At 43.5% G+C, this 15,529-nt stretch overlaps 1 protein-coding gene across 3 annotated transcripts in view; it reads left to right on the top strand.

Moving 5' to 3' along the window:
• mrc2 (mannose receptor, C type 2) overlaps positions 1 to 15,529 on the top strand; it is a 52,534-nt gene that overhangs the window by 25,347 nt on the left and 11,658 nt on the right. For 2 of the 3 annotated variants that reach the window (XR_004569358.1, XR_004569357.1), the window contains exons 20-29: positions 463 to 571; positions 930 to 1,096; positions 1,187 to 1,295; positions 1,400 to 1,638; positions 1,768 to 1,930; positions 2,364 to 2,513; positions 2,748 to 2,861; positions 3,472 to 3,651; positions 8,956 to 8,979; positions 9,074 to 11,105. Coding sequence is in view for 1 of the 3 variants with exons in the window: in XM_034220039.1 (XP_034075930.1) it covers positions 463 to 571; positions 930 to 1,096; positions 1,187 to 1,295; positions 1,400 to 1,638; positions 1,768 to 1,930; positions 2,364 to 2,513; positions 2,748 to 2,861; positions 3,472 to 3,651; positions 8,956 to 8,979; positions 9,074 to 9,294 (1,476 nt within the window). In the remaining 2 variants the exon portion in view is untranslated. Of the gene's footprint in view, positions 1 to 462; positions 572 to 929; positions 1,097 to 1,186; positions 1,296 to 1,399; positions 1,639 to 1,767; positions 1,931 to 2,363; positions 2,514 to 2,747; positions 2,862 to 3,471; positions 3,652 to 8,955; positions 8,980 to 9,073; positions 11,142 to 15,529 lie in introns of those variants that run through there. The other variant, XM_034220039.1, reaches the window with a different exon arrangement.

Here is a 15,529-nt window from a genome sequence, read left to right as displayed (position 1 = left end):
AGCCTGTGTTGATGTATGAAAACTATGTTAGAACTGGTTTATAAATGGTTCTTAATGATTAATAAAGTGTTTACAACCTAATTAATAACCTAATTATAAACCCTTTATGAATCTTTTATAAGGGTAGTCTTATTGTAAAGTGGTACCCATGTATTTGCATTGCATTTGTTCTCAACTTTGACTATGTACGTGTTATCTTGTTTACTTACTTTAAACAATGTGTGTGCAAAGTCCAACTGAACAAAATGTAAGAATGTGAGTTTATAAATAGTACAGTGCTTGGTTAATGATAGTATATAGAAATATAAAGGATTCAGGGTGTATCAAATGCATCAAAGAAATATATCATATAGGCAGGTAAGAAAACTGTTGTTTTCAGGCACCTGCTCTGTTTCCAACTCAACCTAACCTGATCAATATTAAATTAATAAATGATTGCAATGACTTGTGGTGTTTCTGCAGTGTTTCAGAGCATTTGATCAGTCACACCGACTCACATGGTCTGCAACCAAGTTGAAATGTGAAACGCAGGGAGGTGTACCGGCAGTGGTGTCCAATCATTTGGAGCAAGGTAATAACAGCATAATACAAAACATCCAGCACAATGTTAAACAAAGGTTCATGAATTAATCTCTCTACTTGAATGTACATTATTCATCTTTCAGATCCTACTACTTTTAGTAGATAAATGTCTGGTCTGAGATGGTGAGCATCAGATTGATGTAGTATGTTAGAGCATGAGTCTTTTTATTGACCCTGCCAAGCAGAATATGTTGTCGGCTAACTGACAGACAACCGTTTGCATTGCTGCATCCCTCTGTGCACTCCAAGTGTCATTTTAGTTTCAATTGGAATCGCTTTATTCATTACTGAGTCTCACTGAGTCTCACTGCCAACATTCACACTGATGCAATCAATTCCTTTCTCAGCCTTCGTCACCACCCTGCTTCAAAATGCCAGTGTTGACCTATGGGTGGGTCTGACCTCAGACTCTAAAGGTCATTTCCAGTGGGCCAAGCCAGGCCTGTTGAGCTACACCAACTGGGCTCCTGGAGAGCCCCTCGACAACAGCGGACCACACCACAACAGGACCCCGGTACTCCCACAACACTCGCATATAAGCACACAAGTTGTGATGTTATCCTCGACCTGTTCCTGTTCTGAAAATGTTTCTGTCCTCTCCCAGGGAAACTGTGTGGTGATGATTCATGGGAACCCACAGAAGAACACCGGCATGTGGGCCTCCCGAGCCTGTGAGATGGAAAGTAATGGCTTCATCTGTCAAAGGCAACAAGGTATGATGTCCACAAACGTTTTCTGCTTTAAAAAAGTGTGGAGAATTTGGACCACAAAGAGAAGTTGACTTGAACCATTCTATGCAACTTTGTAATTTCTTCAGATTCAGGTCTGCCCCCAGCCCCGGTCCTTATCCCTGCCTCCCTGTCAACGCCTGTTGAGCTGGGTGGAGTGACTTACCGGGTTGTGGAGAAGCGTCTGGACTGGATCGGAGCCCTGCACCTCTGTGAATCTTTGAATGGGACCCTGGCCATGTTGAAGGATCCCTACCAGCAGGCTTACCTCACACTCCTGATCAACAGACTGCACCGGCCCGCATGGATAGGACTCTACAATTATGGAGTGAGCCTGTTACCTCACCGTGTGTCTGCTTATAATATTAAGACACATGTTAAGACGTTTAGAGGTACACAGTTGCAAAGTTATTGTCCTGCCTGAGGAGACTGTTTATAGCAACTTTTTTTTTCTCAGGGACGGAGATTCACCTGGCTGGGTGAAGAAGAAGTGACGTATACAAACTGGAAATATGGGGAGCCGCATCAGACAGCTGGATGCGTTCACATGACCACTACTGGGCAGTGGACCAAGAATTCCTGTGATGATAAACTGGACGCTGCTATCTGTCAAATGAGTGGTACGTTTGTAATGTAACAAATTAATACAAATCAATTGCAATTTTGCAAACATGCACAAACCAAATCACCATAAAGCCACACACAGTGCTATTGTTTGAAAACACTTTACCTGTCATTTTCTCTGATAACATGTCCGCATCCACTAAATATTTGTCCCCCTTTATTACTGACTCAAGAAATGCAAAGTTCAAACAAAGGAGTTTTAACAATGAATAGACAAAGTTGTACTACTTTTTCACCCCCTCCAAACCAATATACAGATCTAAACCAACCGTTTACCTGTGCACCCTCAAACAATATCAGGCCTAAACATTATTATGAATTGTGACACTTTTTTACCCATATTACAGCATTTTCTGTGTTATTATTTTGCAGTCTAAAAAACGTTTGTTGCATTAACTGTATTAACTATTTTGTTTTTCTCCTTGCCAGATGACCCTGTGCTGCACGACTGGGTCTTCCCTGGCCAGTGCCCCCACTCTCTGGGAGAGTGGGCGTGGGTGCCTTTCAGACACAACTGTTATGCCTTTAATCTGCAAAGTCTTAGACTGCAGCAGGATGCACGAACATCCTGTAAAAAAGGTAGGAAAGAGTTTCATAAACTCCCTCGTCCGTACAGCTCGTGATCCTGAAAGCCAATTAAGTGCAACACTTCTGACCTTCTGCACTGCAGACATAATTGACAAAATGCATCAATATGTCTAAATTTAGAACAGCTATTCACTGAACTGCACCGTTGTTAGACATCCTTACATGATCAATTCCATTTTCTCTTTTGTTAATTCTCTGTGTTTTCTTCCCTTTTCTCTCTTCTAGTGGGAGCTGAACTTCTCTCTATCTTGGACGAGACAGAAAACGGATTTGTGTGGGAACACATCCAGAGCTATGCAGAGCAGGCGCATGGAGCTTGGCTAGGCATCAGTGTCAAAGGTCCTGCAATGTTGCATCAGACAGTTACATCACCCTCTACAGCTGCAAACTTATTAACCTTCAGATTTTCAAAAGTTGTTATAATACAAGGTTATTAATTTAAGGCTGCTTATAAAGATATTTTGTAATTCTTCTTCCAGATAAGTCAGAAAGTTTTACCTGATCGATTATAATTTCTTTAATAGAATAATCATGAAACGTCTTAATTAAATACAGGAAACCTAATTAAGACTAATGCTCTTCTGTCAAATAAATGTGATAAAGGTCAAATTGATTAATTCCAATTGAATTATTATCTCTTAGTGTAATTGGATAATTAAAGTAAAACACCCTGAAATGTGCTTGATAAGCTAATGGGAAGAACTGAATATATTGGCTAAAAAATAAATGTGAAGCAGAACAGGATGTAACTAATTATTTTGTCTTAAGATAACACTATTGAAACAGTTCTGCTTGAATGTGTTTGACACTCCACTGAATGTGTTTGTGTGTGTGTGTGTGTGTGTGTGTGTGTGTGTGTGTGTGTGTGTGTGTGTGTGTGTGTGTGTGTGTGTGTGTGTGTGTGTGTGTGGTGTGTGTGTGTGTGTGTGTGCTTGTGTTCCTACTGCAGGTAGAGGTTTGGTTTGGGCCGAGGACACAGAGATGTCCTACACCAATTGGGAGGCACATGATGTCGCCTTCTCTGTTCTATCTCCAAACTCCTGCTTCTGGATCGAGAGCAACAGCGGCCTGTGGAAGCCAGGCTCATGCAGAAACCGAACACATGGAGTCATCTGCAAACGCCCTCGAAGTAAGCACACACTTACAGTATAGCCATGGGGAAGTTATTCTCAGAACCACTGTAGTGACCAAATTAAACAATTTTTAAGGTTTCATGAATGCTGAAGAAGCTAGAGAAAAAATATTGGCTTATCAATTGAAAGAGGTTCACAGGGTACATCCCTATTTTGATTGTATTGTTGAAAGAAAATAAGTGAAAAATGAAGCAGCAACAGAACAAAACACATGTGTGTAAGGTTGCAGAAACAGTGGCACAGGAAAACACACAGGATGAGATGAAGTGCAATTAAAACTAGAGAATGCAATTCCTGAAGAAATTGCTAGTGGGAATGCTTTATGCTGAAAAGCTGACGCTGAATTGCTATGCTGAAATGTAATGTGTAAGAAGAAAGTGAAGAATTTAGATTGAAATGATACATGAACACTGGGGGCTTGAATGTGTGATGAGAGAAGAAAAGAAAGTAAAAAGGCTTGGAAACTGCAAACTTTTGAACTAACTTGATGGCGAATGATCTGTCGAAGTTTTGGGCCGTTTGGAGCATTTTCACTGAAGTTATGAGAAAACCGTGTTTCATGGTGATCATTGTGTTGCCATGGCAACGACATTTTAAGAAATCTCAAAACTGTCCCGTAGATGTCTTCACGGCTGGACTGTTAGCACACATGTGAAGTTTGAGCACTTTTGAATATTTTCATAGGAGTTATACATTACATTAGGAGGTTACATTACTCTCTCTCTTCTCTTGATCGCCCTCTCAATCTTCTATCGCCCTCTCTCTCTTCTCTCGATCACCCTCTCTCTCTTCTCTTGATCGCCCTCTCTCTCTTCTCTTGATCGCCCTCTCTCTCTTCTCTTGATCACCCTCTCTCTTCTCTTGGTCGCCCTCTCTCTCTTAGAGAGACCCTAACCCCTAACCCTAACCCCCTAACCCTAACACTTCACTGTAGGGTTTTCTGCCATGTCTCCACTTTAGTTTGACTCTCTCTCTTATCTTCTCTCTCTTCTCTTGATCGCCCTCTCTCTCTTCTCTTGATCGCCCTCTCTCTTCTCTCTCTCTCTCTTCTCTTGCTCGCCCTCTCAATCTTCTATCGCCCTATCTATCTTCTCTCGATCGCCCTCTCTCTCTTCTCTTGATCGCCCTCTCTCTTCTCTTGATCACCCTCTCACTCGATCACCCTCTCTCTTCTCTTGATCGCCCTCTCTCTTCTCTTGATCACCCTCTCACTCTTCTATTACCCTCTCTCTCTTCTCTTGATCGCCCTCTCTTTCCTCTTGATCACCCTTTCTCTCTTCTCTTGATCGCCCTCTCACTCTTCTATCACCCTCTCTCTCTTCTCTTGATCGCCCTCTCTCTCTTCTCTTGATCACCCTCTCACTCTTCTATTACCCTCTCTCTCTTCTCTTGATCGCCCTCTCTTTCCTCTTGATCGCCCTTTCTCTCTTCTCTTGATCGCCCTCTCACTCTTCTATCACCCTCTCTCTCTTCTCTTGATCGCCCTCTCTCTCTTCTCTTGATCACCCTCTTTCTCTTCTCTTGATCGCCCTCTCTCTCTCATCTTGATCGCCCTCTCTCTCTTCTCTTGGTCGCCCTCTCACAGGAGAACACTTCACTGTAGGGTTTCTGCCATGTCTCCACTTTAGTTTGACTCTCTCTCTTCTCTCTCTTCTCTTGATCGCCCTCTCTCTCTTCTCTTGCTCGCCCTCTCTCTCTTCTCTTGATCGCCCTCTCTCTCTTCTCTTGATCGCCCTATCTCTCTTCTCTTGATCACCCTCTCACTCTTCCATCACCCTCTCTCTCTTCTCTTGATCGCCCTCTCTCTCTTGATCACCCTCTCACTCTTCTATCACCCTCTCTCTCTTCTCTTGATCGCCCTCTTGATCTTCCATGGAAACACATCTGAGGGATGCGTTTCCATGGAAACGGCATATGATGACACCCCATAATTGACGTAGAGCTGTTGAGGGCAGGACCATTAACCATTATCTGAAGTCTGCTGCTCTGAGCATGTCAGTTGGAGTTATGACATCATCGTGTTCCATGACACAGGTGTTTATATTTGAGCTAACGAGGTGTCCAGAGATCAAAGGTTTCCATTGTTCTGAATGAGAGATAAACCTCTTACATGTGAACATTTTGTTGAAGAACCGTAACAGATATCGGTGAAATTTCAAAGCGTGAAGCATCTTAAGGACCTTGACGGCCCGTCTACACTACCGGCATCAAAAAATCTTGAAGCTGGGCGTGTCTGAGGCTTGGCGATTTCTCGCACCCAAGGCGACCAACAACCAATCACAAATCTCCCGCCCGCCCCCGACATACAAAGCAATAGCAATGTTAAAAAGAAGTAAACTGGATATAAAATCCCCAAACAGGCAAAAACCTACCAGTTTCATCCACTGTCTCTGCCACCTCCCTCCATGCCTCGCTCCTCCGGTTTGTATCCCGGTAGATGAACAGAGACTGATCATACAGCACCGGGTGATTCACTACCGCTATAATGAATTTTCCCTCAATTTTTTTGAATATGAGGAAATGACCTGCGTAGTCTCTCCCAGCATACACGAGGTTTGATTGGCTAGCGCTTGTACTGTCAGATTTGCATACGCGGGATTTGATTGGCTGATGCCAAGCATCGAGCCTCAAAAGTTGAACATTGTTCAACTTTTGATGCCGATAGATGCTCGTGATGCTTGCAAAGCCATGCCATGCTCGCCACAATGCAGTTCGGCGAAGTTTAAAAATCTTCTACGTCACCCCATTCAAATGAATGGGCGAAGCGTTGAAAGCATTTTTCGATGCCTGTAGTGTAGACGGGCCGTGAGTATCTGAAGTGTGCTTTTTGTGTACTTTCGGGTCAATAATGTGGCCTTTTTGGCAGATTAACTAAAGGTGTGCGGCTGCTGCTGTGAGGAAATATCAGCCTGAAATTACAATGGGCTTTAATGGAGACATGTTGAAAGTTTTTGTCACTTCATGCCCTCAAGAGGCATGTGACGCTGACAATTGAGCGGCCCGACCAAGCAAGGAGGCAGAGGCAGAACGTCCAAAATACAACCCGGTGTGGGCATTTATTAAGTCATGAACACATGACACACAGCCTCAATCCTGCTGTATCTCCCTGATCACAGCAACAAGGATCTCCCACCCACCACCCCCCACACAGACAGGGAAACAGAGCCTAAATACCCACACACTAATCAGCAATTAGACACAGTTGAGGGGGGAGCAATTAGACACAGGTGAGGGGGGAGGAGACAACACAGGGCACCAGGTGAACACAATCAGGAGCAACAGACAAAACGGGTTTGGGGAACACCCCCAAACCAAACCACATGTGCAATGTTACAAGGCCCGAAGCCGTCAGTCCACAGTGACGAAGTTACCTTCGTCACATTTCCTCCTTCCTCTCCCGAAAGAGAACAGTACCTCATTCCTGCGACACTTATGGATCTTGGCCATTTTGCTCTCCTCCATGTGTCTCCACTCCGCCCGGTGTTTCTGCGTCTCTTTCTTCTGGATCCTCTGTCTCTTCTTCAGACTCAGTTTCTTCCGGAGACATTTCTTCTTTTTGCCCTTCGCGAGCAGAGAGGCGTCTGCGTTTGTTGTCTCCGGCTCCTTTTCCGTCTCTGCATCGCCCCCTGCTGGTTGGTCCTCAGACTACACCTCCTCCTGACCGTCCACCTTCTTCCCCCTTCTTCTTCTTCTTTTCCTCCGCTGTCGTTTCAGCTGGACTCACGAGACCCTCCTCTTCCACTGCACCCGGCTCCATTTTACTTTTCTTACCCTTCTTCTTCGATGGAGTGGCCTGAGGCATTTGTTGCTCTGCAGCCGGCACTGCCTTTTGTCTGTTCTCTTTTGTCAGGGAAACCTGTGCCTGTATCCCTGAAAACGGCTGCTCCATGTTTCCCAAATGGCACTCCTCCCGCTTGAATCTGGCTGTCTCATACTGCATGTATGACTTCATAATCTCCCTCAGTTCCTCCATCGTTTTCACCTCCTCACTTGGTCAATCCCACTTCTGACACCAATTGTGACGCTGACAATTGAGCGGCCCGACCAAGCAAGGAGGCAGAGACAGAACGTCCAAAATACAACCCGGTGTGGGCATTTATTAAGTCATGAACACATGACACACAGCCTCAATCCTGCTGTATCTCCCTGACCACAGCCTGCAGCAACAAGGATCTCTCACACACACCCCCCCACAGACAGGGAAACAGAGCCTAAATACCCACACACTAATCAGCAATTAGACACAGGTGAGGGGGGAGCAATTAGACACAGGTGAGGGGGGAGGAGACAACACAGGGCACCAGGTGAACACAATCAGGAGCAACAGACAAAACGGGTTTGGGGAACACCCCCAAACCAAACCACATGTGCAATGTTACAAGGCCCGAAGCCGTCAGTCCACAGTGACGAAGTTACCTTCGTCACAAGGCATTTTGTTTAATTATTTTTTGCTTAATTATTTGTAATTTTTCAAGCTACGAGATGTTTTCCTACGTTTGTCATGAAAAAGTATGTGTCAGGAATGTAGGGTTTGGGAATTATGGCAGTTAAAAAAAAATATGAAGGCAAATTTCAAGATTTCCTATACTCTAGCTGTGACATCACGCACTCTAGTTAATGTTAAAATCTGAAGAAAGCCTCTTTACCAAGGTCTGAACAATGTTTAATATCTTTAAAAGTAAGAATCAGATTTAAAAGTTGTGTTACACGAATAATGTCATAAAGACGTGTAACATTTTAAAGTTGGAATGAGGTTTCTGAGTGAAAGTATGAAGGAACAGTTAGCAGTTGAAGTTGCATGAAGATTGTTCAAGTCTGAAGATTTTCTCCATTGACTTCAATGGTTAAAAATGTGATGAATTATGGGATGTATCTCTGGAATTATGAAAGTTATGAATGATAAAAAGTTATAGCACTCGATTCCCGACCGAGCTTCACTTTTTGATGTTTGAACAGAGTTTCTGCAATGTTCAATGCGGGAGGAGAAGACCGGCAAAATAACGGGCGGAATAAAATTAAAGAATTTTGTGCGTAGAATAACAGATAGTTGGAATGCTGTTAACAGCATTCCCACTAAATGAATGCCAAATACCAAATCAATCAAGGAAAAAACATACTCTTTGGGACTCCAAAATATATATATTTTAATAGGTGGGGCTATATAAATACAGTAAAGTGATCTAATTCTTTCCACTTCTTCTTAATCATAGATGTATGTTACACCACTCCCACACTAACAACACTAGACTAACAAACTGAAGTGATCCAATTTTACTCACTGTCAATTTTACTATTTTCAGGTGCTGAAACCGCAGCTGTCACAAGTAAGTATGTTTACTCGGGGTGAATAATAAATTATTTCACCTGAAAGTGGATTATTGAAACTAATCCTGTTTTACATCTTCCACCTCTACCTAGTGGACAGTGACCACCTGCCCACTCTGATTGTTGTCATTGTGACGTCCCTGGTGCTGTTGGTGCTGATCGTTGGCATTCTCTACTTCTACCGCCGGCGAACTATCGGGTCCCGGGGGTCCTATGAAGGGGCCCGGTACAGCCGCACCAACTCCAACCATGCTGAGCAGGTAGAGAAGAACATCCTGGTGTCGGACATGGAGCTGAACGAGCAGGCGGAGTAGCACCATGACACTGGAGAGGCTGAATTCAAAGTGTGGACTGTTGACTGATCTTTTGTTGTCTCATTTGAAACCAAAGAAAGATTTTTAAAGTGCTGAAGGGCTGTGTAGAGCGCAGCAGATGTTTAATTTTTTAATTGAATTCCCGCCTTCCAAATCCTCTTTTGCCAAGACTTAACAGCCCTATCAATATCTCTGCAGGAAACCACAGATCCTTCCATATGTACATCTTTTCCCCAAAAGCATTCATGGATGGATCCACTCGAAGCAGGATAATTCAACATTACTCGTTTTTTATGAAATAACTCCACAGTATTTACTCTGGTGCCAATGTCAGCTTTTGTTGGTGTATATTTCCTTTGTGGTTCCCTTTTTGATTGAAAAACATACATAGCAAAACATACAATCACAGATCGACACCATTTGGCTCTGTCCTCTAAATACACAGTCACAGTTTTCTTCAGGAACAAATTCACTTTTTAAATGTTTCTGTTTTGCCATGACAGTATTTACCTGACATTGGGGTGTTTTGTTGTTATTGCATTCCTGTTATTCCCATTCATTTGTCATGATCTGTACTGCTGTGGGGAACTGTTACTGATGATGCATGTCTGTTTTTTGTGAGTCTGCCTCTCTCCTCCTCTATGATCTGACACGTCAGCACCAGCTGTCAGACAAGTAGAGGAGGAACAAGTCCAAATTTGAATGTGTGGAGGGTGACAGGGACCATTGTTAGTGGTGACCGTCTAAGGGCAGTACACTAGAATTGTGGACATTACTGATACTAAGTTCTGTCCTTAGTATTTAAAACTGGACTTTAAGTAGACTACACAATCAGACTTTCAGCTTCCATGGAATCACCTACATTTAGGCACTTTCTACTACTAACTTGATGTTATTAATCCACTTGCCTTTCGTCATTTCCGCTAAGGTATAGTTGCTGTTCAATGATGCCAAACGTTTTTTTTTGTTTTTTTTCATCTGGTGCTGTTTCAGCATTTGTAAGGGCAGTATTCACTTTGTATGCACTATTGAAAAAGTAGTGCATCCCGGGCGCTGTACACTAGCTGCCCACTGCTCCTAGTACTAGACTCCTGGTACTAGGATGGGTTCAATGCAGAGGCCAAATGTCACTGTGTGTGCTGTGTGCTCTGCATGTGTGACTATTAAAAGAGGGTTTCATCCCTCCCCAATTCTTCTTCTTCTAAAAAGGGTTTGCAATTTGATATTTTTCTGATGCATCATTTGCATGAGCCGGATTTCACTTCTCTGTATGGGCTTTTTGTAAGATATTCTTCTGTATCTCTCTCTTGGGATTGATGCTGGTCTCATTAAGTGTTTTGACTTTGCATACCACTGGTAATGCTTCGCTACTTTAATGGGATAACAAAGAAACTTGAACCTCCCATTGCCCCACAAAAGAAAACTTCCCTTAGGTGAATGACACCACTTTGAGCCAAAGAAAGTTTTTTATGAGTACATTCACAATTTTGTAAAAACAAAACCTCATTCCGTTCTTCATCCCTGTCATTTCATGATTTCACATCTGTGCAGCGTAATGACCACATTTTTCTGAGTTCATTTACTTCCCCAAACTTTTTTTCCCTTGGCTGAAGTCTCTGAGTTCATTTCTGTCTTTCTGCTTGCACAAATGCTTTGGAGACATTTCAGTCTTTTGGTGTCTTAAAGAGCTGCTGTGAAAAAAACTGCTTTTTTTGCTCTGTGAGTTGGACTTACATAGAGGGGGAGGGGAGGAGGAGGTGTGTGTGTGTGTGTGTGTGTGTGTGTGTGTGTGTGTGTGTGTGTGTGTGTGTGTGGCCTAGCATTACTATACTTGTGGGGACCTAAATCTGTTTACACAGTCATGTGTGGGGACTCGCCTCCTTTATGGGGACAAATTGGAGGTCCCCATGAGGGGAATCATTCATTTTAGGGTAAAGACTTGGTTAGGTTTAGGATTAGGGTTAGGGTAAGGTTAAGGGTTAGGCATGTGTTGGTTATGGTTAAGGTTAGGATAAGTCTCCAGGAAATGCATGTAAGTCAATGTAATGTCCCCTGAAGTGATGTATACATGGTATGTGTGTGTGTGTGTGTGTGTGTGCACGCACGCGTGAGTGAGTGTGTGCAGTCTCCAGCTGTGGAATGTTGAGTCGGCAAGAAGAGCTCAGTGGCACGTCTGGAACCAATCAGAGAAGAAGGGCTCAGGGACATGAAGGGTCAGAAAGAAGATTGAAAAAAAGGAAAATGAGAAGAAGGAGAAAAATGGGGGAAGAAGAAAGAGTGTGAGGAGGAGTCAGGGATGTATAAAGAGAGAAAGGCAGGGAAGGAGGAGTGTAAAGAGTTCAGTGGTTTGTCCCAGCCTTAGGCCGGCCTCTGCTGGTAGTTTTACTGTACAGATGTGTCTTTATTTGCAGAATGATGTGAACTGTTCAAGGGGATGATGTGAAAGTCAAATACCCTTCGGCGTCTGCAATGCAGGCCAGCTTTTGTCCCCCGAGAATATTAGCTGACACCTGTTCAACTTTTTTGAAAGTTTCTGTTGCAATTTTATATTAAATGAATAAAGTCTATGTTCTCAAAACTTCTGATTTCACGGTTATTTCAATTGTATTATTCTTAGTGGAGCATGGTCTCATGTGAAATTGTAACACGAACAGGGAGAAACATTATTCTATCAATATCAGTCATCTATTTGGTTAAACATAATGGTCATTTTTCTCTGTTGAGAGTTTTAGAAGTCAGATGGAAAATGAATTAAGGACGTGATGCATAAAATGTGGCGGTAATGTTGGTGTCTTTCCACAAGATGGCACAATCCGCCTGCTGTATGGGACACATCCTCTCACACAATTGTCTCTCAGTGCCCAGGAAACTGTGTTTTCCATGAACCTTTACAGAAGGGTGGGTTTATACAGACAATGTGTAATTTGTACCTGATAAGATGTGGCTAGTTAGCATTAGTTAGTTAGTCATTGTTTTCCAAGTCACAATAAAGTCTCAAGTTTTTGCAAAAAAGACTGATGCTAAGACAGGCACGTCACAAGGCATTCACTTTGTTTTATGAGGTTTAAAGTCAAAATGCACTCATAACAAACTCTAATCTGCACATTTTGCACATTGTAGTTAGTTCCCCCTTGATCTGATGATCAGATGCACAGGCCACTGCGCCACCCGTCCCCCTCATGTGCCTCAACTTCTTCAAGTCAATCCCTCTGGTACTTAAGTAATTGTTGCAGACAGGGGCGGACTGGCCATTGGGAATTTTCCCCGGTGGGCCGGTGCCCTGTTGCGTGGGGGCCGGAGGGCCACATTTAGGGAAACTGGGGTTCAGGGGGAGTGCTGTTACGGCTGTACACCCGTAGTTTAGAATAAGGGGGAGAGAGTGACGTCTGCACTTCAGAAGTTACGCGGCATGTGGAGAAGAACGTGTTGCCCAACATTCTGTTATTGAGTTTAGGCTAGTTAGCTAGCAGGTTTATTTGTTTGGGTGCTGCAGTCCACTTTGTGCCTCCACTTGCTGTTCAAATACCATGTTGAAAGAAAAAGTAAATCTGTTTACCGTTCTGTTTTACTATGGGTGGTTGAAGAGAAGAAGCAAGAACGAAAAGAAGAAGAGAGAAGAAGACAGAAGAAGAAGAAGAAGAAGAAGAGCAGCCGAAGACCGAAGACGAAGGAAGCAGAAGACGAAGAAGAAGAAGAAGAAGAAGAAAAGCAAGCCACCGAAGACGCAAAGCCTCCGCCGCCCGCCACCGCCCCCGCCCGCCTTGGGCGGGCTGCACCCCTCTTTTAATGGTCACACATGCAGAGCACACAGCACACACAGTGAAATGTGTTCTCTGCTTTTAACCCATCCTAGTACTAGGAGTCTAGTACTAGGAGCAGTGGGCAGCTATTGTACAGCGCCCGGGGAGCAATGGGAGTGAGGGGGGAAGGGGGATGTCCGGTGCCTTGCTCAAGGGCACCATGGCAGGGCAGGAGGTGAACTGGGACCCCTCCAAGTAGAAGTCCACACTCCAAATGTAGGTCTAGTCGGGGACTTGAACCGGCGACCCTACGGCTCACAGTCCAAGCCCCTACTGACTGCCATAGATTTAGTCCCTAATTTTGCTCTCAAAGTGCACCAGATTGATGCATTTAACTTCAACATTTTGCCTGCCCACACCTCCTGTTAAATTGTCTCACCCACATTGAGGATGCTTCCTACGACCATGTTTTATTCCATGCGTCAAGTCAGGCAAATTGGGTCCAAATGTTATTGCATCAATGATCTGTTAACATTAAAATCACTAAATATATGCTGTAACTATGTTGCTTAGGCAACTCAAGGGCTCAGGTAATGTGATTACTATATGAATAATGGTCCAAGATAACATTAAATGCATAGGATTTTTTGTTAAGTAACATACTTTCTTCGCCGGCCGGCCGATACATGCCGCGCATTAAGTGGGCCTGTCTGTCAATTAATCCCCGGGCCACTTTTTCCCCCCAGTCCGCCCCTGCAGATGCAAGCCATACTTCCCCCCCCCCCTCTATCATTCGTACAGGAAGGCAACACAAAGTGGATATTTTATACCCAACACCTGGTGCACCTCTGCAGTATCCAACCAAGCGGCAAACTGTGGGGTAGAGCCGGGAAGCCAATACGGAAGTGCCACACACTGCAGTTCATATATTGGCCGATAGGCGATGGCTGCAGAAAGGAGCAATTTCCATAGACCCCCCATGTTAAAATGCCCGATTTTACAGCAGAAAAAAAACATGTTTCTTACCCCTGGCTCCATACATTTTATTATCGATATAGTTAGATTCCACCTTCATGATTATGGATCTGTGAGTGAATTGTTTTCTAACGCGACCCTTTATATTTATATTAGGTCTTAAAGTTTGTGCATACATTAGGGCGTGGTCACTTTGATTGACAGATACGTGCCTCACTGTCAGCTAACAGCAACTTGTCCAATCTGCTAGGCTACAACCATAGAGGCTACAACGTTAGTTAGTTGTAGTTACTGTACTTGATCCTTTAGCTGTGTTCGTGGTGATCGTGCCTGTTAGGGAATATTGTTACAAATACCAGTTAATTAAAATGTCGTGCTGTGCGCTTGATGTACTAACAGATCTTCCAAGAAGTCTACTTTCAGCTTTTTTCGGTGAGTAAAATGATAATATTACACATGTTAACCCCGTTAGCAGGTGTTTGTGTGCTTGTTAGCTTAGCCTGTTATGTAGCTTATTAGCCAGCTAAGGACGTAACCCGTAATACATATATACAGTTTAGTTTATGATTCAGCCTTGGGTAAGACTTTTATACTATATGGCTATGACCAGGGGCGTCGCCTGGACCTGGAAACATTCGGGGCTTAGCCCACAGTGGCAGCGCTACAGTCACATTTTCTACTGCAAGACTCCCCACACGCACATACACAATTGCGCCATCTGGTGTCACAAACGTGTGCCTGCATTAGCTTTGTTACGGCAATGGATTGTGGGAGATTCTCATAACACGTTAGGATCTCTTGAGGGTAAGGTGCCTGTATTATCTCGGTGGACAAAATGTATGTTTTTATTTTATAAGGACAATAACGTACTGTTGTGTTTGTTTAGTTTAATGTTAATTGTTTAATGCTCACAGTCACAGCAACATGTTTTTAGTGTGATTGGCTATTTCTTTTATATGATTTATCAACGTGATCATCAATAGCTAATCTGAGCACCAGAACCCAGCTCACGTGTCCTTTTATGCTGTCCATTGAAATGCAGGTATGCGAGTTTTGTACACCAGTTTATTTATGTTTAATGTTTCACATTGCTCCACATGATGCCTCGACTACAAAGTCTTCCATGTTTCTACGCTTCTTCCTCTGTGTCTCAGTTTCGGGAATATCAAGATCATTGCACAGGGCCTTGGTCTTGTCATAGACCTCATGTGCTTTCTCGTTACTTTGGTAACTTTTCAGTGTGTTCTCAACTGCTGTTTTGTAATCTACTGCCTGCACCAAGTCAATTGTTTCTTTCTGCAGGTATTTGTGCAGGCCCTGAGTGGTTGAGAGCAGTGTCTGGAACAGGACAAGCATGTAGATGGTACTGAATTTGCAAAGCTTGCTTTCCAGTCCCTTTACTAGAGGGGCTGAAAGGCTCCCTAAAGTCTTGATCAAAGCAGGGAGGTTTTTGACATGCCCAGCGAACAAGTTGTTTGTCCCCTACCTCTAGTTGTTTCTGAAATGTTTGCAATCTCTGA

Source organism: Gymnodraco acuticeps, unplaced genomic scaffold, assembly GCF_902827175.1.
Source record: "Gymnodraco acuticeps unplaced genomic scaffold, fGymAcu1.1, whole genome shotgun sequence".
Taxonomy (NCBI): Eukaryota; Metazoa; Chordata; class Actinopteri; order Perciformes; family Bathydraconidae; genus Gymnodraco; species Gymnodraco acuticeps.
The sequence above is the reverse complement of the archived record's forward strand: the minus strand, read 5'-3'. Positions and strand labels throughout refer to the sequence as shown.